The following is a 26,897-nucleotide window of genomic DNA, read 5'->3' as shown; positions in this document are numbered from 1 at the left end:
ATTTATGTTCCCCTTTCGTACTTAAACTATTTACACAACACTGTACATCGTCATATTTGAAATATTCTTTTGAAACTTGAGTAATGTTTACTGTTCATTTGTTTATTTCCCTTTTGTTTATTATCCATTTAATTTGCTTTGGTAATGTACACGTTTCCCATGCCAATAAAGCCCTTTGAATTTGGTAGGGAGGGAACTCTGAGTGTCCTTTTTCATCTCAGAATAAGGGGGCCTCTCTCTCAGCTCCTTAATGCTCAGAGAATGTTCCTGTTACAGACTCCTTCCCCCCAGCCAGTCCCTCTCAAGCCAGCTGGTATCCCACACACCCCACAGTAACTCCACACACACCTCGGCTTCGTTGCCGTATAACACGCTTCTGGACACGATTCGAATTAAGCCGTTGTGTTAGCCACACTGTCTGGAATGTTATACATACACGCACAGACACATCAAAATCATTCTCATTCAAAGGCATATCCACGTTAACAAGAATCAATATAATCCATGAATGAAACAGAATGAACATATGGGCATTTTTAGACCAATCACAACTTTTATTTTCATGACAATTTTCCAAGGCCAAATAAATAAGGAAACATTTGCAAATAGCCCATGATGTCACAAGGCCAGTAACCCACGCTAAACAAGAAGGAAAAAGACCCACCCCAAAAAACTGGTGAACAACAAAAGACCAAATAGGTTTAAATGAGGTTTTACACCTGCACAACTGGTATATCTTTAGGAAATTTGATCATATTAACCCCTCCCCTTCCAACATATTTAAGAAACAATGCGAGAGGTCAAATTAATCTGTACACCAAACTTTGTTCCTGGTCTTTAGGTACATCAGTAGCTAAAGTGGATGACTTCACTACTAAGACATGTAATGTATGTACGCTACCGTTCAAAAGTTTGGGGTCACTTAGAAATGTCCTCGTTTTTGAAAGAAAAGCTAATTTTTTATCTATTGAAAAAACATCAAATTGATCAGAAATACAGTGTAGACATTATTGATATTGTAAATGACTATTGTATCTGGAAACCGCTGATTTTTTAATGGAATATCTACATAGGCGTACAGAGGCCCATTATTAGCCTTTTAAAATTATAAACTTTGATTAGCTAACACAACGTGCCATTGGAACACATAAGTGATTGTTTGCTGATAATGGGCCTCTGTACTGCTATGTAGATATTCCATAAAAAAATCTGCCGTTTCCAGCTACCAGAGACATTTACAACATTAACAATGTCTGCACTGTATTTCTGATCAATTTGATGTTATTTTAATGAGCAAAATCTTTTGCTTTTCTTTTAAAAACAAGGAAATTTCTCAGTGACCCCAAACCTTTGAATGGTAGTGTATGCATGTATGTGTATATGTGTATAACCTCAGAGAAACACTCAAGATACAGCTATTTGTATATTCCTATGAACAAATCTTCTTAACCAATTGTGGCCTGGGATAGCAAAGCAGCAGACTGGACAGACATTGGTTGGGAATTGAATACAAAGAACCAATGAAATATCAGGAACGGTAAGAAGAACGGGAACCAGCCTGCACCTGGGTTCCTCATTCTTAACATTATCAGTGTTTTGGACTACTTCCCAAAACAGAGGGTCCTTTTCAAATGCTGAAATATCCCTTGTGCTAAATATCCAAGCTGTTCTTCTTCTACGGTATATACTGTACTTTGCTCACACAGTAATTCATTTGCAGACAATACATATATGGCAGCCTATAATGTACGTGGAATTCCAAACGAGATTCGCCCAGAGATATTTATGATGCTTTTAATCTTCCTGAAATGTAATCAATAAAAACTTCATTTTGTCTGGAATACCATTGACATCTCTACCCAAAATAATTGTGAAATTTTGGCCTTACCCGGGCCTTATCGTAAATGTCTCAAAAAGTACACTTGAATTTCGTTCAGTATTGGAAATTGTTTGAAAACAATATACTCTACAAGTACATAACATTTCCAGAGTGGTCACTTTGCTACTTTTGAAATGATGATCTATTTTTGGAGCATCTACAACACAGTTCACGTGGGAACGGATTCAGAACTCCCTCTGCTGGTGATTTGCACAGTTAGTTATGTCCTCTAACGTCAACTAATGTATAAAATGGGTCATATCTTCAAAAGGCCTGGGCAAAGCAAAAATGTCATGAACTTTCCAACTTTTAAATCAATGATTTCAACTTTAAAAAGGTATGCCAAACCTCCTTACCCCAAAGTACCTTTCCAAGGATGACATATCTCGTATGGAATTGCCCACATGACTTTTCATCTTGGACTTTATTTCTGAATACATTATACGTCACAAATGTATATAGTGCATTCACAAGGAATCATGCAGCCCAAATAACTTCCCGGAGACATAAATCTGTTCACCTGTAGTGCCTTATTCTTCACCATTGTATTTTTCTTTTACAAGGCCAAAATATTAGTCTTCATTACTATAATTGGTACAGCACTTTCACAATACAGAAAAATAAGTATAGAGTCATATTACTGCCAACAAATCTGAATTAATTCAAGATGATTGAATTCAGATGACATTTCTGTTGGCACTAATATCACACCATAAAGAGGCTATATGTTACTACTTCTACAACAATGTTTTCTGTCCATCCGCCTGTCCTCTAGGTTTTCTTTGTACATTTAATTGGAAAGAGACGGGCCCACACCCACACATTCATACACTGTGAAGGGGCTCGCTCTCTCTGTGCATTTTTCCTTTACATACTTTAGGTTTTAGAATTTATATTTCGTATAAATATTGCACATTCAATCTGCATTTCATATTTCATCAATAATAGGAACAGTAACGAGAGCTATGACAAAGAAATAGGACAATGCATTCCTGTAATACGAACAGGGATATCGGGGTAGATGGGACCTACCGTTGGATGACACAAACACACAGTCTGCCGAAGAGCAACTAAAAAAGGCAAACGGCTACAGATCTGGACTGGGAGCCATTGGCTCTTCTAGGAGACGTCCATGTGGTACACGGGTCATCATTTTAGGGAGTAAAAACGGCAGGTTTAGACCCATGTCGATAAAGACAATCTACGTGGTTTTACGGAACCAGATCGTCCTGGTGATAACATGGTTTATGGAGCCACAGACCTGGTTTAGCAGGACACTTGTGTATGTAACATCGTTTTGCTGGAGGAAACATTGAAAGGTAACAGACTTCTACAGGTCAGGTGGGGTGGGCATGCAGCGGGCTTCACAGAGACATAGGGAACAAGCTCAGGGTCAGAGAACGCACGCACACACACACCCAAACATCAGCACAAATCACACATACATACCTCTGTAAATTTGGACATTACTATACAGATTGTTTCAAAGATGAACCAGTGGCAGAGACGGCCTCCTACTGGTTAAGTGACAGAGTAGAAATGAATAAGGGTCTCAGTAGGATTGGTGTCACGTGCTGAGAAGTTGCCCTTTAGGCACAGATCAGGGATCAGCTTGTCCTCTCCCCATCCTAGCCTCAACCACAGGGAAGAGAAGCTAAACTTCGATCAGCTTTACGGGGCAACTGCATCCTACTACCCCGTAGGGCAACTGCATCCTACTACCCCGTAGGCCCCCCCCCCCGGACACCATCATTGCTTACCTGGTCCCAGATCATTTCTTGCCTGGGTCAACTCATGACATCTCACAAATAGTCAAGAGGAGGTGGCTAAAGTAAAAACCGATCCAGGATCAGGCTACATTATGAGAAACAGGTTCCACCAGCCAACCCAGGCACATCACATCAGCCCGTAGCCACACACAGGGGCACAGAGCAGGGAGGAGATTCCATCACTGGCACACTGTAACAAAGTGACATAATAGGACTTCATCTAGTCAAGTCAGTAAACACATATTTTCCATAGAATAGAAGCAACCTTCAGGACCTAGAGGCAGACGAGGGAAATGTCAGTTTGGTAACAGATAAATGAGAAACAAACCATTCAGAGAAAAACAAGAAATAAGGAAAGCAAATAAAAAAATGTGAGTTGCGTTACAAAAATCTTATGGTTTCATTTCTCTCAGATACAAGATGTTCATCGAATAGGTTTCGGAAATTAACCAAGACAAACCGATTACGTTAAAAAAAGAAAGACAACGAAACATGAACAAAACATCACCACATCCCAAAACATTTATACAATAAAAGGGATCCCTGCATAGATTCAAACCTGGATGTGGAACGTTTAAACCGAAGGGCCTCATTTTTCAGAGTCGTATTCATTAGTGCACAACATAGCAAAACGTTTCTTGTTGGACAAGTTCAGGTCGTCCCTCCCTGTTTCAGTCAGTTTTCTTCCGTTTGATGCCTAATGAACACGATCCAGGCCACATTCACACAAAAAAAACATCCTTTCTACTAACAGGTGTCTGGACTACACACAGAGGCCGAAGACCATGCTAGATGGAGGATAGGAGAGAGAAGGGAAGGAGAAACGTAGGAGAGGAGCGGAGGAGTGGGACTAGATTAACGTGTCATTTTCCGTGTCAAGGCCGAGTCACGCCATGATGCCAGCGTCGTCATAGCAACACACAGACCCCGAAAAACTTTCGACGAAGACAAGCAACTGATGCTGCTCGAACTGGCCTGGCCCCTCTGTCTTTTGTCTTGGGAAGGGGGGGGCTGTGTCGGTTTGTGTGTTACTTGCCACCGTACATTCTCTCCAGTTTTCATGTCATCTAGATAGTGCTTGTTAGATTCCTTGCGTATGCCTGTGTGTGTGTTTACTTGCCACCGTACATTCTCTCGATGTCTTCCTGATAGTGTGATTTGAGCTCCTTGCGTTTGAGTTTGAATGCGTCGGTCACCAGGCCAGTCTCCGGTGTCCAAGGCTCTGCACTCAGACAGATCTTCCTCGGAATCTCAAAGCGCTCCAGTTTGGCTGTGGGGGGGGGAAACAACACGGGACTTTAGAGACGAATGTATGAGCTGGGGTTGAGAAATACAATTCAACGCTAAGGGACAAAAAGATGGAGAAACAGTACTCATATGTTACAACCAGAAACCTCTATTCCTCCTTCCACCCGTCTCTCATCGTCTTCTCCATCCCTCCATCCTACCTGACAGAGCGGCCTCTGTGATGATGTGGAGAACGTCTCTCTCCATGTCAGGGTTGTTACAGATCTCCTCCCAGCTGCCCCGTAACCCTCGCTGCTCCGCCAGCGCCATTAACTGCTTCTGATTGGGCACCACGAAGCCAATCACGTACGACTGGTCACTGGGACGGAGAGAGTTAAGGAAATGGAGAGACAGTGTTATTGTTTTATTTAGAAAACACAGTTGATTCGTATAATTCCTTTTTATATTATCATCATCATCATTCTAGTTATTATTATAATGAAAGGCAAAGATGGAGAGAGAAAGACGGGCCAGAATAGGATGAAGGATAGAGAGAGCAATGAGTCGGAAAGACAAAGAGACAGGAGAGAGGTAGAAAGTGGGTGACAGACAGCAGATGGAGACATTGTGACTAGAGACAGAACAAGTTGACAAGGAGAAACAGCCAATCAACGCCTTGACAGACTGACCAGGTGAAAGCTATGATCCCTTATTGATGTCACCTGTTAAATACACTTCATCGTGTAGGTGAAGGGGAGGAGACAGGTTAAGAAGGATTTTTAACCCTTGAGACATGGATTGTGTCTGTGTGCCATTCAGAGGGTGACTATTTAAGTGCCTTTGAACGGGGTATGGTAGTAGGTGCCAGAGGCACCGTTTTGTGTCGTGAAAAGGGCACGACAAAACAGTTCTCTCAGGAGACTGAAAAGATTTGGCATGGGTCCTCAGATCCTTAAAAGGCTCCACAGCTGCACCATCGAGAGCACCCTGACTGGTTGCATCACTGCCTGGTATGGTAACTGCTCAGCCTCCGACCGCAAGACACTACAGAGGGTAGTGCGAACAGCCCAGTACATCACTGGGGTCAAGCTTCCTGCCATACAGGACCTCTATACCAGGCAGTGTCAGAGGAATGCCATAAACATGTTCAAAGACTCCAGCCATCCAAGTCATAGACTGTTCTTTCTGCTACCGCATGACAAGCGGTACCAGGGCAACAAGTCTCGGTCCAAGAGGCTTCTTAACAGCTTCTACCCCCAAGCCATAAGACTCCAGAACATCTCATCAAATGGCCACCCAGACTATTTGCATTGACCCCCCATTCCCCCTCTTTTACACCGCTGCTACTCTCTGTTATCATCTATGCATAGTCACTTTAATAACTCTACCTACATGTACATATTACCTCAATTACCTTGACTAACCAGTGCCCCCTGTATATAGTCTCGCTTTTTTTTACTGCTGCTCTTCAATGACTGTTACTTTTATTTATTATTCTTATTTGCATTTTTTAAACTTCATTGTTGGTTAGGGGCTTGGAAGTAAGCATTTCACTGTTGTATTCGGCACATGTGACTACTACAACTTGATTTGAGAACTGCAACGCTGCTGGGTTTTTCACACTCAACAGCTTCCCGTGTGTATCAAGAATGGTCCACCACTCAAAAAGGACCACCAGCCAACTTGACACAACTGCAGGAAGCATTGGAGTCAACATGGGCCGGCATCTCTGAGTGACGCTTTCGTTCTTAATAATAGCAAGGTGTTCTTAATGTTTTGTACACTCAAGGGTTATAGAGAGAGACTCCAGTCACCCGAGCGGTATTTAATATGTGCATTGTTACCTGTTTGCGTAGGCGCAGATGTTGTCTACGAAAGGGCAGTTCTTCAGCATGGCCTCCACCTTCCCCAGAGACACATACTCCCCAGCCTGGAGCTTCACCAGATCCTTCTTACGATCTACACAGAAGGAACACAAATGATTGCTAAGGTAGATTTATATACATCTGCCTTTGGGAGGCATTTATCTGTCGTTTATATACGTGAATCCTTTCATATGTGATTGTTTTTGACAGAGATGGGTATGAAGTGGATACAGAGAGAAGGGGAGGAGTATATGGCTGGTAGATTCGTGTCCACGCAGACAAGGGAATCATCCTCTATGTGCCCGAGGGCGGTGACGTTAACCACAAGGTCACCCTCAGTTAACTGTACTGGTATGCATTGTTAATTCACCTGGGGAAAATTTGGAGGATCTGGCTTTCATCCTGACTTGTATGTATTTAAATCCATAGATAGACAAAATATCATAGGGCTCTCTCTAAAAATGGCTCTTTTTTCTGGGCTGCTCACCGATAATCTTGAGGCACCCGTCTGGGTGAAACTCCCCGATGTCTCCTGTACAGAACCAGCGCTGGCCGTTGCTGTCCACGAAGAAGTCCTCGCGGTTCTTCACCTCGTTCTTGTAGTAACCCATAGTCACGTTGGGCCCGCCGATTACAATCTCCCCTCTCGGGTGTGGCTTGTCTGTGCTGTAGTAACCGCCTGGAGAAGATCAGGAGAAGAGGACGCGGTCTATGCCCAAAGCATCTTCAGCCCCACGCCCATCCCTTCCAATATAACTTTCATCCACCCTAGCCCCCAACCCCACTCACTTCCACCCTCCCAGCCCTCCCCCTAATATCACCAATTCTGCAGTCACAGTGCTATGGAGGGACTCACCCTCCTCCCAGTCCTTGAGGGTGATCTCGGAGCAGATCAGAGGAGCGCCGACCCGGCCTGTGCTGTAGTCCCACACTGACAAATAGAGAGAGGAAAATAATACACGTGAGAACGACATAGCATATCACATTACCGTGTACAATCACCTGGCTTTCTCTATTGTGCCCCCCATTCCTCTCTTCCATCAGGCAGCAGAAGTCTACACATTTCCTTCTCTTTTACCCTCCCTCCCTTCTTCTTGGACCTTCCGCCTCCATCCACCCTCCCTTCTTCTTCTTCTTGGACCTTCCGCCTCCATCCACCTCCCTCCTTCTTCTTCTTGGACCTTCCGCCTCCATCCACCCTCCCTTCTTCTTCTTCTTGGACCTTCCGCCTCCATCCACCCTCCCTTCTTCTTCTTCTTGGACCTTCCGCCTCCATCCACCCTCCCTTCTTCTTCTTCTTGGACCTTCCGCCTCCATCCACTCTCCCTTCTTCTTCTTCTTGGACCTTCCGCCTCCATCCACCCTCCCTCCCTTCTTCTTGGACCTTCCGCCTCCATCCACCCTCCCTCCTTCTTCTTCTTGGACCTTCCGCCTCCATCCACTCTCCCTCCCTTCTTCTTGGACCTTCCGCCTCCATCCACCCTCCCTTCTTCTTCTTCTTGGACCTTCCGCCTCCATCCACTCTCCCTCCCTTCTTCTTGGACCTTCCGCCTCCATCCACCCCCTCCCTTCTTCTTCTTCTTGGACCTTCCGCCTCCATCCACTCTCCCTCCCTTCTTCTTGGACCTACCGCCTCCATCCATCCACCCTCCCTCCCTCACCCTCTCTCGCTGATGGTGCCAGCTCCGCAGGTCTCGGTGAGGCAGTAGCCCCGGCTGACTTCCTCCTTCCCGTCCCCTTCACTCCGTTCTATCCCCCTTACTCATTCCCCTTATTTCCCTCTCTCCTTCCCGTTCTCTTACTCTCGCTGATGGTGCCAGCTCCGCAGGTCTCGGTGAGGCCGTAGCCCTGGCCCACGGGACAGCAGAGGCAGATGTTCATGAAGCGCTGGGTGGCAGCAGAGAGGGGCGCTCCGCCTGACAACAGCACCCTCATGTGACCCCCCAACAACGAGCGCACTTTCCTAAACACCAGACTGGAGAGGGGAGAGAAGGAAAGAGGATGACAGTGAGTCAGAGGATGAGAATAACACCAAGGTAAACAACAAGTCATTCATAATAACCTCTGTGTGAACCTTAGGTTTCTGTTTAAACGCAGGCACCGCCACAGCAATATCGAGAAGGCTGTTGCGTTTCATTATTGCATACGTCTATATATGAGCCCAAGCCTGACAAAAACCCAGAATTAAAATAATGATTATGACATTCAGTATTCCTTTACATAGCTTACCGCATATTACGCACCGCAGAAAAAAAGACTTCTTAAACCAATTCTAGTAATTGCCTTTGACTGTAGACTGTATTAATGTGCATACTGGATGGACTGGTTACCTTGTGCTATGCTCCAACATTTCAATCCATGAGTCTGGGAAAGAACATAGAGGCCAAGGCAATGCTGTTGGTGCATTGATTGTGCAGGGCGGATTACAGTTCACCTACAATAGTGAATTTGTATTTGATTTTGAATAGCCTAAGTAATAGAGATTTCTTTGGGGTGATCCATTACCTTCAGCTACAGAATATCTCACCACCGTACGTTTCCATCTCCATCCCCTCTCTCCTTCATTCCTTTCTCAAGCGCGCAGAGAGAGGGGCTGTCGACAGTTTCATTAAATACTCTATATTTCATTGTGAAAACATGTTATTTTCGATGTTCTCGAACAGATTTCACTAGGTTTCCTAAATAAAGCCCTGGGTAGCTGCAGGAACAGGGTTGGAGAGCCCATGGCATAGGGTTTGGGCGCAATATCACCTGTCATGCAGTGAGAGGCTGCATGCTCCTCAAACAGTGGTTGATGCCTGGAGTGAAATAACTGCAGTAGCCTACCCCAACCAACAGGCGGGAAAGCGGCCTATTCGTGTGCATAGTCTTTTTTTCTTCCTGCCCATTTGATAATGGGCCATTCTAAATATTAAGTAATATATTAGTAAAGACAATATTACACTGAGAATAGTCTGATGGGTGATAATATGATCACTTGGTGAGAGAACGGTCTGTGCAGCCTGAGACAAGGAACAGAGCGCAAGCTTTTCTTTGCGACGTTCTTAAATCACCAAAAAGCCTTTAGCCGTTCCATGAGGCCCCATTACATGTTTTGATTTATACGACATTCAAAGGTTTGTATCTCTCACAAGTTGCCAAATGACTCAATCTAGCGTATAGGATCTGTTTCAAATGATCACTTTTACGCTCAACAGAGCCACTTCATCTGCGCACTCGCTCCGGAAAGGGAAAAATATCCTTTCTATTTTATTCAGCCAAGTTCAATTATATTCTTCTTACTATAAAACCATATAATATAAAATAATGGCACAATTAACGGTCAATTACCTTGAGACCGGCAGTCTTTTGCATGGCAATAACTGGCTGACACAATGTCATGGCCGCCACAGTCCTAGTTCAACCTCCTGGAGACTCTCTATCAATCATTACCCATTGACTGTGTGTGTGACTGTGTGTGTGTGTGTGTGTGTATGACCTGTCACAGAGCGGGGTCTTGTAGCCCTTGGTGATCTGTTCCATCTTGTAGTTGTAGGCCAATACAAAGAGGGTTCTCTGCACACTGCTCATCTCCTCCACCTTTGTCATCACATTCTTATAGATCCGATCCATGATCTCCTACAGGAGGGAGAACGAGGGACAGAGAAGGAAAGAGGACAAAACACCACTTCAAATAAAAAATGTAAAAATCTATGCGTATCTTACAGAATATTAAATGCATATATATATATATATTCTACGGTAGCTTTAGTGCTTACCGGTACAGCAGCCATGAGTGTAGGTTTTAGAACACTGGTGTCTCCTTTACTGCCCTTCTTAATCTTAGTCGACTGGGGAGGAAGAGAGGAGAGAGAGAGAAGGATCAGACTAGGAGTAAAGCACAGCTAGGCCTGTTCTCTAATAGAGGAGGAGCTCCAATAGAGGGTTCCTACATACCGCATGTGTTGTTGAGCCTTGGTTTACTGTCTCGCTCTCTCTCTGTGTGTGTGTGTGTGTGTGTGTGTGTGTGTGTGTGTGTGTGTGTGTGTGTGTGTGTGTGTGTGTGTGTGTGTGTGTGTGTGTGTGTGTGTGTGTGTGTGTGTGTGTGTGTGTGTGTGTGTGTGTGTGTGTGTGTGTGTGTGTGTGTGTGTGTGTGTGTGTGTGTGTGTGTGTGTGTTCACCTGGTCTGCTAGCGTCTGTGGGGAGGAGTATCCGATGCAACAGCCGTGAGAGATACACACCATCTCTGCACTCAGCTCCAGAACATGGGCCAGTGGCAGGTACCCAATGTAGGTGTCTGTCTCACTGCACGAATGGAAACAAACAAAAAAACATTTTAATCAACTGCCAAACATACAGAAACTATATATATATATATATATATATGGAATCATGTAGTAACCAAAAACACGTGTTAAACAAATCAAAATATATTTCATATTTGAGATTCTTCAAAGTAGCCAGCCTTTGCCTTGACAGCTTTGCACACTCTTGGCATTCTCTCAACCAGCTTTAGTCCCCTAGAATGCATTTCACTTAGCAGGTGTGTCTTTCTTTCCTTCTTAATGCGTTTGATCAAATCAGTTGTGTTGTGACAAGGTAAGGGTGGTATACAGAAGATAGCCCTATTTGGTAAAAGACCAAGTCCATATTATGGCAAGAACAACTCAAATAAGCAAAGAGAAACGACAGTCCATCATTACTTTAAGACATGAAGGTCAGTCAATGTGGAAAATGTCAAGAACTTTGAAGGTTTCTTCAAGTGCAGTCGCAAAAACCATCAAGCGCTATGATGAAACTGGCTCTCATGAGGACCACCACAGGAAAGGAAGACCCAGAGTTACCTCTGCTGCAGAGGATAAGTTCATTAGTTACCAGCCTCAGAAATTGCAGCCCAAATAAGTGCTTCACAGAGTTCAACTAACAGACACATGTCAACACCAACTCTTCAGAGGAGACTGCGTGAATCAGGCCTTCATGGTCGAATTGCTGCAAATACACCACTATTAAAGGAAACCAAATAATAAGAAGAGACTTGCTTGGGCCAAGAAACACAAGCAATGGACATAAGTCTGATGAGTCCAAATTTGAGATTTTTGGTTCCAGCCGCTATGTCTTTGTGAGACGCAGAGTAGGTGAACGGATGATCTCTGCACGTGTGGTTCCCACCGTGAAGCATTGAGGAGGTGGTGTGATGGTGCTTACTGGTGACGCTGTGGTGATTTATTTCAAATTGAAGGCACATTGAAGGAAAAGCAGTCAACAAGTGCCCAGCTTGTGGGAACTCCTTCAAGACTATTGGAAAAACATTCCTCAAGAAGCGAGTTGAGGGAAAGCCCAAGAGAGTGCAAAGCGGTCATCAAGGCTAATTTGAAGAATCTCAAATATAAAATATATTTTGATTTGTTGAACACTTTTTTTCTTACTACATGATTCCATGTGTTATTTCATAGTTTTTATGCCTTAACTATTATTTTTTACAATGTAGAAAATAACCCTTGAATGAGGAGGTGTCCAAACTTTTGACTGGTACTAATATAGAGAAAAGAAGATGAAGAGCAGGACACTCAGAGATATTCATGAGATGAGAGAGAGACAGAGAGAGACAGAGAGAGACAGAGAGAGACAGAGACAGAGACAGAGAGAGAGACGTTTACATTCTGTAGGGCAAATGGAGAGAGACAGAGAGAGAGAGAAAGAGAAAGAGACGACATTCTGTAGGGCAAATGGAGAGAGAGAGAGAGAGAGAGAGAGAGAGAGAGAGAGAGAGACATTTACATTCTGTAGGGCAAATGGATAGAAAGAGAGAGAAAGAGACATTTACATTCTGTAGGGCAAATGGAGAGAGAGAGAGAGAGAGAGAGAGAGAGAGAGAGAGAGAGAGAGAGAGAGAGAGAGAGAGAGAGAGAGAGAGAGAGAGAGAGAGAGAGAGAGAGAGAGAGAGAGAGAGAGAGAGAGAGAGAGATTGAAAACAGATGAATGAGGAAAACAGAAAAGGAGAAAAACAGTGATCAGGGCACACAGGGGGGAAAGAGAGTGGCAGTGAGAGAGAGAAAAGTCAAAAACAATTAGCAGTCAATCTAGAAGACACCATAGTTCTCTGTACGTACTCCAGGTCTGGAATGCGCTCTGCCATGCCTGTGACGCCCGCGATGATGTTGCTATGGGAGATCATGACGCCCTTGGGGATGCCCGTGGAGCCGCTGGTGTACATGATGACAGCGATGTCAGAGGGCACGGGCCGCCGGCGCGCCACCGCCACTACAGACGCGCACAGAAAGAGATAGAGGGAGAGGGAGAGAGAGAGAGAGGGGGAGGCAGCAGGGACGTTAAAGAGGTCACACAAAGAGACTTTTGGGTCAGAACATTGCACAATGCGGGGGCATCAGAGAACGGCTATCGATCTTTCTTTCAAGAGAGGGCATGCACATAGCACAGGGCTAATAGGATATGACAGAGAGGGCTATTCAGGTACAAAAAAACTGTGGTTCTGGAAGTCAGATTACATTTGAGTTGCTAAGACCACAGGGCAGAAGTACTGTACCAAGTCAGACAACACGTAGACCCAAACACACACAAGCCCCTCACACACCCACGCTCTCCCTCCTTACTGTTGTCGGGTCTGGAGCCCAGCTCTTGCACGGCGTCCATGTTGTGGACCATGATGCCGCGGGGGAAGCCGGGCCAACTGGTTGGCTTACTGTCCACCACGATGATGTGCTGCAGCCGAGGCACATCCAACAGAATGTCCTGGGAGGAGATGGCAGGAGGAGAGGGAGGAGAGAAAGTACATTTACATTTACATTTAAGTCATTTAGCAGACGCTCTTATCCAGAGCGACTTACAAATTGGCTATTGACTGGAGATTGCAGTCGGACTGAATAGAATCAATGTAGTCTATGATCTACAAATCATCTCGCATTCCAAATAACTGCTCATTATGCCATTAAGACTAGCAATTCTACGCATTGCCTTGTACAAACGGATCCCCTCAAACACACTGACTGTCAACACTTAGACTGTCTGCTCAAGTGCTGTAAGTGGGCAACTGTTCCAACGTGTAATATATATAGGCAAGACTATTTAAAATGTGGAAAAATGGTATTATCTGGCTGGAGTGTGTACTGTCTCATATGGCATTGCAGAAAGTGATCAGGACAAGGCGAGCAGAGCTGACCTTGAGACGGCTGTGTAGCAGGTCTTTGCTGGTGACGATGTGGGTGATCTCAGTCTCGTTCAAACCGTGGGCAATGGCCGCTCCGCCCAGAGTAGAGTACAACGTTACCACTGTCAGAAAGACACAGACTGGAGTTAGAGATTCATTGTGTGTGTGTGTTGCTATAGTGTGCTACGGTCTAAAATAAACACTCACATGGGAAGTTGTATATGAAGCAGGCCTGTGCTGCTATCATCCACTCGGCCCTGGTCTCACAGAAGATGGCGATGTTACACTGAGGCCTCTGGCCCAGCGCGGCCAGCCCACTGCCAAAACACACTGCTGCCTGGTAGGTCTCCTCATACGACATCCACTGATACTCCCCCAGGATCACCTAGACATAACACAACCACATACACTGTTAACACTAATATACTGCTGCTTGGTAGGCCTCCTCGTACGACATCCACTGATACTCCCCCAGGATCACCTAGAGATAACACAACCACATACACTGTTAACATCCACTGATACTCCCCCAGGATCACCTAGAGATAACACAACCACATACACTGTTAACACTAATATACTGCTGCTTGGTAGGCCTCCTCGTACGACATCCACTGATACTCCCCCAGGATCACCTAGAGATAACACAACCACATACACTGTTAACACTAATATACTGCTGCTTGGTAGGTCTCCTCGTACGACATCCACTGATACTCCCCCAGGATCACCTAGAGATAACACAACCACATACACTGTTAACACTAATATACTGCTGCTTGGTAGGCCTCCTCGTACGACATCCATTTACAGTGGGGAGAACAAGTATTTGATACACTGCCGATTTGGTAGGTTTTTCTACTTACAAAGCATGTCTGTTTGATTGAATGTGTAGACAGGTGTCTTTTATACAGGTAACGAGTTCAAACAGGTGCAGTTAGTACAGGTAATGAGTGGAGAACAGGGGGGCTTCTTAAAGAAAACTAACAGGTCTGTGAGAGCCGGAATTCTTACTGGTTGGTAGGTGATCAAATACTTATGTCATGCAATAAAATGCAAATTAATTACTTAAAAAATCATACAATGTGATTTTCGTTTTCGATTCCGTCTCTCACAGTTGACGTGTACCTATGATAAAAATTACAGACTTCTACATGCTTTGTAAGTAGGAAAACCTGCCAAATCGGCAGTGTATCAAATACTTGTTCTCCCCGGCTAAGAAAAACCTTTGTCGAGCGAGAGTCGTCGGTCTATCGGTCTACATTTTAAATGCATGCATTTTTCCATAGACACCAGCTATGTGTTTGAATAAGCTTGTCTGATGCGTAGTCACATCGTTTGATTAAATAATTAAGACACACTAATGACTCAGAGGGAAACCGATGGCCACGCGGTGTTAAAAAAATTAAATGACAGCGAATGCCTGTGTGACTGAGTAAGGTTGTCGCTCTCTCTCCCCTCCTTGCTGCAGTGAACAAGCACCACAGCACAGCAAGCGTTTATCGAGCTGTCCGTGCTGAAGCTGCACCATCATTACAGCCATTTAGTTTCTTACTTGATTCTCTGACTGAAAAGTTGTTACCCAAATCCCACATTTGTTTAGGAAAAGACATTCCCTAAACTCTTGCCGTCTTTACGTGAAACATGATTATAATGTTTCACATTATAAAATTGGTTATAAACTCTGAACATAGCAAAATGGATGCGGAAGACCTGAAAATGAAACTTGAAATGGGGGAATGTTTGCTGGTTGCTCAGGAGGGAAAGGGGAAGTTAGATGTGTGGAAGACATGTGATTTAGCTGTGAAAACTACTGTAGATCCAGGAAAGGGGGGTATATTGTAGCCAACACTGTGTGAATATTAGGCCTATGTGTGCCAAACAGGTGCTGTTAGATTACATTATTATTATTATTATTATTACTATTTTCTGATTATTTGGAACAGTATAAACACTAAATAAATGGTAAGTAATAACAGAGTTTGTTAAAAAAAATGAAAAAAATAAAAGCCTTTATTACAGCATAGCAATAAAATAAGATTGGTGATGCAGCATAGCAATGATTGGCGCTAACAGAATCAGTAGGCTACTAAACAAAACACCCAAACAGGCAACAGAAGCAGGATCGTTCTTATTTCTGTAGATACACTACATTGAGCACCCGAGTGGCACAGCAGTCTAAGTCACTGTATCTCAGTACCTGAGGCGTCACAACAGTCCCTGGTTCGAATCCAGTTTAAAAAAATATATGTAATACACTACAAGTATGTGGACACCTGCTCGTCAAACATCTCATTCCAAAATCATGTTCATTGAGTTGGTCCCTCCTTTGCTGCTATAACAGCCTCCACTCTTCTCTTCTGGGAAGGCTTTCCACTAGATGTTGGAAATGGCTGGGGGGGACTTGCTTCCATTCAGCCACAAGACCATTAGTGAGGTCGAGCACTGATGTTGGGTGATTAGGCCTGGCTCACAGTCGGCGTTCCAATTCATCCCAAAGGTGTTCGATGGGGTTGAGGTCAGGGATCGGTGAAGCCAGTCAAGTTCTTCCACACCAATCATGACAAACCATTTCTGTATGGACCTTGCTTTGTGCACAGGGGCATTGTCATGCTGAAATCGTCTAGAACGTCATTGTACGCTGTAGCATTAAGATTACCCTTCACTGGAACCAAGGGGCCTAGCCTGAACAATTCAAAACTGCCCTGGACCATTATTCCTCCTCCTCCACCAAACAGTACAGTTGGAACTGAGCATCGGGGCAGGTAGCGTTCTCCTGGCATCCGCTAAACCCAGATTTGGCTCCTGACAAACAGTTATTGTCCTGATGTTGCTTCCAGAGGCAGTTTGGAACTTGGTAGTGAGTGTTACAACCGAGAACAAATCATTTTTATTCACAACGCGCTTCAGCACTCGCCAATCCCACTGTGTGCTTGTATGGCCTATCACTTCACGGCTGAGCCGTTGTTGATCCTAGACATTTCCACATCACAATAACAGCACTTACAGTTAACCGGAGAAGCTCAAGCAGGGCAGAAATTTAACGAACTGAATTGTTGGAAAGGGTGGCATCCTATGACGATGTCACATTGAAAGTCACTGAGCTCTTCAGTAAGGCCATTCTACTGCCAATGTTTACCTATGGAGATTGCATGGCGGTGTGCTCGATTTTATACACCTGTCAGCAATGAGTGTGGCTGAAATAGCCGAAACCACTAATTTGAAGGGCTGTCCACATACTTTAGTATGTATATGATGTATATATGGATGATTTATAAAGCCAGGCAGTTAAACAGTTAGGCTATTGATTATATACCTAATTGGGTTGGGGTTTCCTCTCTCCTTAATTTAGACAATTAAGGCTAGGGTTGTTTTCTCGTCTCCTCACACCGCTGCTGCCTCCGTCACATTGTTCTCAACACCAATATGCTGGATCATTTTGCTATTGTGCACAAAGCAACATATAGGGAAAGGCGCCAATTCAACGTGGCACTGAAGATTATGTTTCAGAACCGCGGACAGCAACCACTATTCAATGTGGGAGAGGCGCATTTGATATCAAATAATATTATATTTATTAGTGATGCATCATTATCCATACATAATATAACCATACACAATTTCAGTAGCATCTTAGAGTGATGGATTGTGCCATCCCTGTGGCCTCCGCAAAGCACTAGTCCACTGAGGCAGGTGAGAAACAGGCGGGTGTCTTGTGCACAATAAAAAAACTTAACTAAAGAGATCTCGGGCGGCCAACAGCCTATTGACTGAATAATCAACTAACTGAGGTCAGCCCTATTTGTGTAGACCAGTGACAAAAAAATGTCAATTTTAAAAAAAGGCTGTAACACAACAAAATGTGGAAAAAGGGGTGTGAATATTTTCTGAAGGCACAGTATATTTTAAATTGTATTGTTTTTCCACCAGGTCCTCCAACCAGGGTAGGGGATGGTAGGGGCAAAAAGGGGGATCAGAGATTATGCATCTGTCTGCTAGTTTCATAGCTGACCCCCAAAAATAAAAATACCATTGTTAATACTAGAAGTACGCACCACTAAACTGTCACACACCGATGTCTGGTAGGTCTCCTTATACGACAGTATTACCCCAGAATTACCTATAAAAACCAGCTGCCTTCAAACAGGGTTAGACAGTGCCATCTAATGTCCTTCTACTGCAACCATAGCAAAGAGGCCTTTCCCATACAAATTACACAGAGCCTTTGGAAAGTATTCAAACCACTTGACTTTTTCCACATTTTGTTACATTACAGCCTTATTCTAAAATTTATTAAATTGTTTTGACTAGTCTTCCAGTCCCTGCAGCTGAAAAACATCCCCACAGCCTGATGCTGCCACTTCCATGCTTCACCGTAGGGATGGTGCCAGGTTTCCTCCAGACGTGACATTTGGCATTCAGGCCAAAATAGTTCAATCTTGGTTTCATCAGACCAGAGAATCTTGTTTCACGTGATCTGTGAGACTTTAGGTGCCTTTTGGCAAACTCCAAGCGGGCTGTCATGTGGCTTTTACGGAGGAGTGGCCTCTGTCAGGCCACTCTACCATAAATCCCTGATTGGTGGAGTGCTGCAGAGATGGTTGTCCTTCTTGAAGGTTCTCCCATCTCCAGAGAGGAACTTTAGAGCTCTGTCAGAATGACTATCGGGTTCATGGTCACCTCCCTGACCAAGGCCCTTCCCCCCCAATTGCTCAGTTTGGCTGAGCAGCCAGCTCTAGGAAGGTTCCAAACTTCTTTCATTTAAGAATGATGGAGGAAACTGTGTTCTTGGGACCTTCAATGCTGCAAACATTTTTTGGTAACCTTCCCCAGATCTGTGCTTCGACACAATGCTGTCTCTGAGCTCTACGGACAATTGCTTCGACCTAATGGCTTGGTTTTTGCTCTGACACACACTGTTAACTGTGGGACCTTACATAGAGACAGGTGTGTGATTTTCCAAATCATGTCAAATCAATTTAATTTACTGCAGGTGGACTCCAATAAAGTTGTAGAAACAACTCAATGATGAACAATGGAAACAGGATGCACCTGAGCTCAGTTTCAAATCTCATAGCAAAGGGTCTAAATACTTATAGAAATAAGGTATTTCTGTTTTCTATTTTTAAGAAATGGGCAATTGTGTGTAGATTGCTGAGGATTTTTATTTATTTAATCCATTTTAAAATAAGGCTGTAACGTAACAAAATGTGGAAAAAGTCAAGGGGTCTTGAATACATTCCAAAGTCACTGTATCAAGAAAGATAATTAAATCCACTTTTCTCCCTCTTCCTCACCTTCTTGAAGACCTTCCCGTTGGGTTGGAGCTCGTCCTCCTCGCTCAGCACCTCTCTCGTGCCCAGGCAGTTCCTCTCTGGGAACCTGGCCGCTCCATGCTCCATCACCTTGTCCAGGGTGTCCACTCCTGGGTGCAAGGAAGACACCAGCTTCTGCTGGCTACCATCCTCATGGTTGGTCGCCCGGTAAGGGCCCGCCGGGCGACCGCTCACTGACCGTGCCTTGACCCGCCGCGCCCGGTCTAGGTTGGCTCCTGCGCCCGAGAGCAGGTACCAGGGCAGGAAGGTGATGACAGAGTAGACCCAGACAACCGAGCGGAAGACCTGCAGCAGCAGTGGGTTCATGTCCTCTTTTAGTTTCATCTTGGATGTCAGGGGTCAAGGGTCACGGGGTGGAGTCTGAGTTGAGGTGGGTGGGGCAGGAAGTGAGGGATACACCCCAACACTTCTTTCAAAAACTGATTGTGTTCCTTCACATGCACTGGTGGTTCCTCTGATAGATCCGCTTGATGGATGGACTGACAGACAGCTTGGTTTTAGTCAGTTCACCTGTAGTGAGAGAACAGAAAACACTTTAGAGATGAAGACAGGCATAGCGGAGAGGGAGGGAGGGATAGAAAGCGCAAATGCATTTTTAAAAATGAAACACATTAGTAATGTACCATTTGTTAGACCACCCAGCAATGAATTTAGGCTACAAGGTTCTAATCTCCTTGGAATAATAGTCAAATTAGGCAAGCAGTGTAATCTCCATCAGACCAGGGTTCTCTCAAAAGAACGTAAGAGGGCCGCTGCGCCCCCTTGTGGTTGGGCTGCACCACTATGTAAAAAAAAAATAATAATTTAAAAACACCAGGGGTTGCGTTAGCATTCAAACGTCTGCATTTTCAAAACACAGACCCGCCAAAAATCTGTGTTTTAATAGATTCCCCTGCCCTCTAATTAAACAAATGGACAATAAATACATGGATCCACTCAATGTTCTAGAATGCAGGAAAATCCAGGTCAGTTCAAGAGGGTGCTATGTGAAAACATAGTGTTATTATACTCACATACAATAACATTCATCTGAACGATAATATAGCCTCAATATGCAAGTACTCAACTTTGTTGAGCTATAAGTGCGTAGGAAAAATGACAAGCTCGTGACACTCATCTGAATAAATCATTATAAATACGTTTTTTTTCCATTCTTCGATGTAACCACAATGTAACAAATAATCGAACTCTGCTTCGAACATTAGCAAACAAACTAGTGTGAAAATAGCCACATAAAATGTTCAACGTAAAATGTGCTCTTAATCTCCTACTTCCTCATCTCCCACACCATCCCCCGCAGACAGGCAGAGAGCGAGTGGTCTGGAGGATGGAAGAGACGTTTTTGGGGGGGCTTGAAAAAAAAGCTAAATTCTGCGTTAACGCGATCCCTGCAATATAGTACAGTCCACACAGTACAGTAAAGAAAAGCAGAGTATGGTTCAGTACAGTATATTACATTATACTGTACTCTACACGTGTGCTCTACTGTACTCTACTTTTCTTTACTGTACTATTCTGTGTTCTACTGTAATGTACTCTACTGTACTGTGCTACACTGCAACTGTGGGTTGGGACTACTATGATTTCCCATTGTAGCAAATTCCATTGAAGTCATTCTGTTACAGATTTTTCAGTCACCGATTTGGCAACAGTGATGCATTTTAATCCCTTAGTAATTCATGAACAAAACTGTAGTCAGTAAAAACATTATTTTTAAATTTAGTCACATTTTTTATTTAACCCCCCCAAGTATCTTTATTTATCGGCCGACATCAGCCTTTCCCAGAAATATCTGTATCGGTCTTTATTACACAGATAAAGCACTGGCATTACATACATAGAATAAACAGATACATCTGCTCATTTGCTGACATTTCTAGAAATGTTCAACGGTTGCCAGAAGAGGGCGCTCTACGTGCTGCTCATTGGACATTATTCAGCCCTCGGTAACTATATGAGAGAGAGAGATGGCATGGTGGTCTGAAGGTGAGTAGCTTGCCCTGTCCTCATCACACTCTCACTTAGATAATGTTAGCTGGCTAGCTAGCCAGCAAGGTAGTTAGCTTAGCTATCTAGCTAGCAAGCAATTTGTGCTGCGTACACTTGAAGTCGGAACTTTACATACACCTTAGCCAAATACATTTAACTCAGTTTTTCACAATTCCTGACATTTAAAACTAGTAGAAATTCCCTGTCTTAGGTCAGTTAGGATCACCACTTTATTTTAAGAATGTGAAATGTCAGAATAATAGTAGAAAGAATGATTTAATTCAGCTTTTATTTCTTTCATCACATTCCCAGTAGGTCAGAAGTTCACTCAATTAGTATTTGGTAGCATTGCCTTTAAATTGTTTAACTTGGGTCAAACGTTTCAAGTAGCCTTCCACAAGCTTCACACAGTAAGAATGTTGGCCCATTCCTAGCATAAGGTAACCAGTCCATCCAGTATGCATATTAATACAGTCCACACTCAAAGGCAATTACTAGAATTTGTTTAAATTTTAGAGTATAGGCTAGACCCATTATATAGACGAAAGACATCTTAAATCAGTTTTGTTTGATGTTTTTCAGCCATGCGTAATATGCAGTAGGTTATATATTGTATAACGGCACAAGCATCATTTTAATTCAGGGTTGATTGTTTGTTTTCGGGCTTGGTGTCATAAGCCTATACATATGTATAAGCTCTAACATGCGTATGACTGTTTTGAAAGAATCACCACCTTAGAAAGCGCTGTCCATTTCGTTGTGTTGGGCTTTGAAACAACATCCACAATAACCATGTTTTATCCTGTTTCAACCTGTTGTTGAACTTCTTTCTTCAAATCAATCACAGTGAGCTGAGTTTTAAAAGCACCATACTGTTATGATGATAAGTGTTTGATGTGATTTTTGATTGCACTTGCATTACTGTCAGAGTGGTTAGAGGAACAACAGAGCCCTGAGTACCAGACCATTAGGACCTGATGGAGGGACAAATCAGCCCCGAGAACCAGGCCATTAGGACCTTATGGAGGCACAATAGAGCCATGAGTACCAGACCATTAGGACCTGATGGAGGAACAATAGAGTCCTGAATACCAGACCATCAGGACCTGATGGTAGTTAGCAAGCTGGGTACTAGTAAAGCATGTCCAGAGTGCATAAAAGGGGAATACCGTGACTCAGTCACATGGCATTTTACTGCGGTCATGACCCATGACTGCCGGTGTGGCGGTAATATGTTCCCGCAACAGCCCTATTCACAACTAGGATTGGGTTATAGATAACAAATTGAGACTGAGCTTTGTTACTACGCTGATAGTAACTGCAGGCAAGACTTGATCTAGATTTCCTCCCAATAGATTTTGCTCCAAAGAAATTAATTGATCTCAAGGGAGACTATAGGCCTAGTTGAGCATAGGGAAGTAGAATCACCCTGTCTCACACACACTTCCCTGAAAACATTTTTCTAGGTTGTGTGGGAAGCTAGACTAACCCATGACCTTTCAAAGGAGAATACTGTACTCTGATCAATGGTCATGCATTCTTGACTTCAAAACTTGCAGCCTATGACTCTGACACCGACACAGGTTTGTTCCATGTAATTTCAGAAAACAATGACACCCACCATCTCAGATTGTTCTGAAATCGTTTTTTGTTGTTGTTAGAAACAGATAAGATTAGCATTACGGCAACACTATTTTGTTAAAATATCATTTTATCTCTGAGAAATTAAGCTAATTGATTGCACCCAAATCGTCCATTTGAATTTATAGAATTTCATATAATATTCAATAAATATAGTACCTAATATCTGATTTGGACCAAACCTTTTTCTTAAACAATGAGTAAGTAAGACATGAGGATTCCCCCCAAAATAGTCAAAAGCCATCCACGGAGCCCCCACACCCCATGCCAATCCCACCCCAACAACCAGTATATAGTATCAGTTCTCTGCGGCTCTGATATTGTTTCTTCATCCTATGTAATGTATTCTCAGTGAAGTGTTTTCCTCCTGCTCAGAGAAAATAGTTATTGAAGTTGCTTGCATCCTTTACCATAAAGTAGTGTGAAAGCACCAGGTTTTGAACACGAGATGCAGCTGTTTCAGCCATACAGCCACACTCTTTTATCCATTTTTGCTGGTATCAGTGTTTATTAAAGAGATCACACCGTTTCAACTGTAACTTTGGGTAGAAAACCAATAGATTTGGCCCATGACAAAAATAAATTGTGTGGCCATCCTCACAATTCAAGCCAGTCCTCCGTGAAAGCAAATCAGTTTGTCCTTCTTTTATGCTTAATCAGTGTCCAGGAAATGGCCACTTTGTGTGTGGTTTATTCCCTTCAAAAAAAGGTCTGGGTTAGTTACGGTTAGACCATTTCTGATGAACAAGCAAACCATTAGGCCACAGCAGTTCTAATGTTCTCAATGTCATAGTCTCAAATGGTCTTCAATGGAAATAGTTGAAAACACACTCTATAGTGTTTTGTAATGTGTTTTTTTTAACGTATTTTTAATTGAACCTTTATTTAACTAGGCAAGTCAGTTAAGAACAAACTCTTATTTACAATGACAGCCTACCCCTGCCAAACCCTAACCCGGTAGATGCTGGACCAATTGTGCACCGCCCTATGGGACTCCCAATCATGGCCGGTTGTGATACAGTCTGGAATTGAACCAGGTTCTGTAGTGACACCTCTTGCACTGAGATGCAGTGCCTTAGACCACTGCGCCACTCGGGAAAGTAGTGTGAATTAAACCCAACCCAATACCATGGGTGACTGACACAGATACATAGAGTTGTTTCCTAATAACTGTATTGACAAACACAAGACTGCCATGCAATTAATTATTTTATTAGGGTTGTCACAACAATGAAGTCCTTAGCACATTTCACCATCAAAGTTTTGTGCTTCCAGGAAAAGTCTTTGTATGAGAATTGCATAGGGATAGCCTTAGAGAACAGACACTTGTTGGACTACTCAAGGAGAGTTGGTTTGACGCATTAGGTTGCTATTAGGACAAACTGAATTGCTGGCTTGAATTGTGAGTATGACCACAACATTTATTTTCATAATGAGACAAATCCATTGGTTTTCTACCCAAAGTCGCAAAGGAAATGTTGTGATCAATTTAATAAACACAAGAGACCAACACAATTGATAAAATAGTGTTGCGGTATAGCAGGAACAGCTGCATCTAGTGGTCAAAACCTTGTACTTTCACACTACTTTTTGGCAAATAATGCAAGTGACTTGAATTAGAAATTTCTCTAAAAAAGGGAGAAAAAAAACATCACCAGATTCACAGGGAATACATTAAATAGTATGGAGAAGCAATACTCCAAGCCACAGTTTCATACTACTTGTCACACATAGAGAACTGCGAACTGGTTGTTGGGTGGGATTGGCATGCGGTGTGGGGGATCCGCTTTAGATGTGTATATTCATTGGTCGGAAGAACTTTGGTGTAAATCGGATGTTGGGTACTATATTTAATATATGAATATTATCTGAATCCTATAAATTAAAATGGCCAATTTGGGTGCAATCAATTAGCTTAATTTCTCTGAGATCAAATTATATTTCAAGAAAATGTTGTTTCTGGAATGCTAATCGTATCTGTTACTAACTACAGAAACTATTTCAGAAATCTGAAATGGTGGGTGTTAAAATCCCCTTTTGAGGTGGAATAACCCACAGAGGTCACCAAGTCAGACTAGTCTAAACTAGTACAGCCACTAATGCAAAGTCTCACAGCTCTTCATCAAAGGCTTTGACAAATAAGACCAGAAATACAGGTCCAGCCTCTATGGTAGAGAGTCTAATAAATGCTTAAGGACACACCTCAAAAGATCTCCCAGTCAAGTTTTAGGCCACTCTGGGTCTCCACTTAAATGAGTCATGGCGCAGAGTAATAACGGCTTGCAGACCACATGGCTGAACGGGAACTATGAAACTGAAATGTAGGCCTAACGGCATATAGCTAGTTCTACTCCTGTAATTGTAAACAAATGAGCTGTTGTTCCGTTATTGTTAGGGATAGTCTAGGTCAAGTCTGGTTCTGGAAAACAGAACTCTCAATCACCCAGAAGACATCCTCTGCTGTGTAAACTCTACTTCCACTTGACCCCAAAGTAAAGACAAGACAACATTCATAGAGTCCTTGAAACAGACAGACACACACAGAGAGAGAGAGAGAGATAGAGAGAGAATGTGTTGTTAAATCATCTGGAGGAATCCACCACTCTGTCCACCAGTGTCATAACAAACACAGTTTGCACAACAGTTAAAGTATTTGGAACTAACAAGATGTGAATGATGCCTAATGTGGTGCCATAGCAGTATTGGCATAAGTTAATCAAATCAAAGCACCTGACCACCTTACATCCTGAACTGGTTCAGTCAGCCCATACCCACGAGACTCCAAATCTGTCATCACCTCCTATCTGAAAGGTTTCACTATCATTATATTCTAGTTGTCGTTGTTATCTGCACAGCACACACCATCTCCTTCTCCCAGAAAGGAAACACCACAGGCTCGTCTCCAGACATGTGTCATGTGACATTTGTGATTGTCTGTTGCCATGACGCAGTTGTTTGAGCAACGTTACTGGTATGGCGAGGACGGTTAGTCCTACTTAGCAGGGTCTATAATGCTAGATAGTGTGGCAGGCCAAAAGACAATAACGTTACCACATTGCTGGATGAACAATTGTTCCATATCTATGCAAAAATAGGCTATGCTAACTAAATATGCTACAGGTACATAGTTAACGTTCACTAACTAAAAATATAACAAACAAACCAAATAGTTAGGTAACTAACAGTTACCCAGGTCCTGATAACGTGTAATAAAACGTGATATAAACGGGGAGATCAACACACTCAACATGTCATGATGAAACCCTTTTGTCAACACCACAGTAAGATAACGTTAACTACCGTAGTGAACTAGCTTACTAACGTCACCAGACAGGAAAGTGCCAATCAAATATATCTAACGTTACAATCAACAGCCCGGCATTACAGCTGTGGATGACACACACACAGCTAACTAATAAAAAAATAAAGTTTCTAGAAAAGCAAGCCGACACTAGCTAGTAACCCATTGAGTCTCATTTCAATTACACCAAATAACATTGGATTATCCGTCGAGAGAGCTACTGGTAGCAAGCAACCAAATATAATTTGCTAGCCAGCTAACGTTAGCTAACATCGCAGCACATCTGCAAGAATCGAGAGCCCAGACAATACAACCTCACCTCTTCATCACCCGCTATTCCTGCGTCTCTTGGAATAATTTCGTCAATACACCAACCTCATTTGTAGGCTTTGTGACCATATCACTCCCAAAACATCACAGCTATGGCGCCAATGTATTTATTAAACTAAGATATTTTAATGAAAATCTGCGGGCATCAACGGCCCTTGTTATCAGCCCGGAAGTGAAGGGGAAACGAAACGTTGTCAAGGCAGTCCGCTTGCCTGCGATTGGATCGCTGAAGGTGGCGCGTGCTTGAGGTAACTGTGATGTCAACAGGGTTACTGGCGGTCAGAGGAAGAGCTCCTGCCTCGTTTGGAAGGCTTGAGAAATCTTGTTGTAATACATATATAAGACAAATTCTCCATTCACAAAACCAACTTACACCAAGAGGAAACATTTTCTGGAACATGCTTATTCTTGACATT

At 43.2% G+C, this 26,897-nt stretch overlaps 1 protein-coding gene across 1 annotated transcript; it reads right to left on the bottom strand.

Moving 5' to 3' along the window:
* Positions 1-2,284: 2,284 nt before the first annotated feature.
* LOC124009474 (fatty acid CoA ligase Acsl3-like) lies at positions 2,285-26,671 on the bottom strand. Its single transcript, XM_046321287.1, has 15 exons — positions 26,471-26,671; positions 19,182-19,730; positions 14,092-14,269; positions 13,897-14,006; positions 13,331-13,469; positions 12,830-12,980; positions 10,901-11,024; positions 10,499-10,570; positions 10,219-10,358; positions 8,543-8,715; positions 7,597-7,671; positions 7,228-7,419; positions 6,720-6,834; positions 5,097-5,254; positions 2,285-4,918 (listed from the first exon to the last, which is right to left on the bottom strand). The coding sequence occupies exons 2-15, from the start codon at positions 19,542-19,544 to the stop codon at positions 4,761-4,763; spliced, it is 2,148 nt and encodes a 715-aa protein (XP_046177243.1). The 5' UTR covers positions 19,545-19,730; positions 26,471-26,671; the 3' UTR covers positions 2,285-4,760.
* Positions 26,672-26,897: the final 226 nt, after the last annotated feature.

The sequence above is a fragment of the Oncorhynchus gorbuscha genome, linkage group LG22 (assembly GCF_021184085.1).
Source record: "Oncorhynchus gorbuscha isolate QuinsamMale2020 ecotype Even-year linkage group LG22, OgorEven_v1.0, whole genome shotgun sequence".
NCBI classification, from domain to species: Eukaryota; Metazoa; Chordata; class Actinopteri; order Salmoniformes; family Salmonidae; genus Oncorhynchus; species Oncorhynchus gorbuscha.
This window is presented reverse-complemented; position numbering and strand designations above follow the sequence as displayed.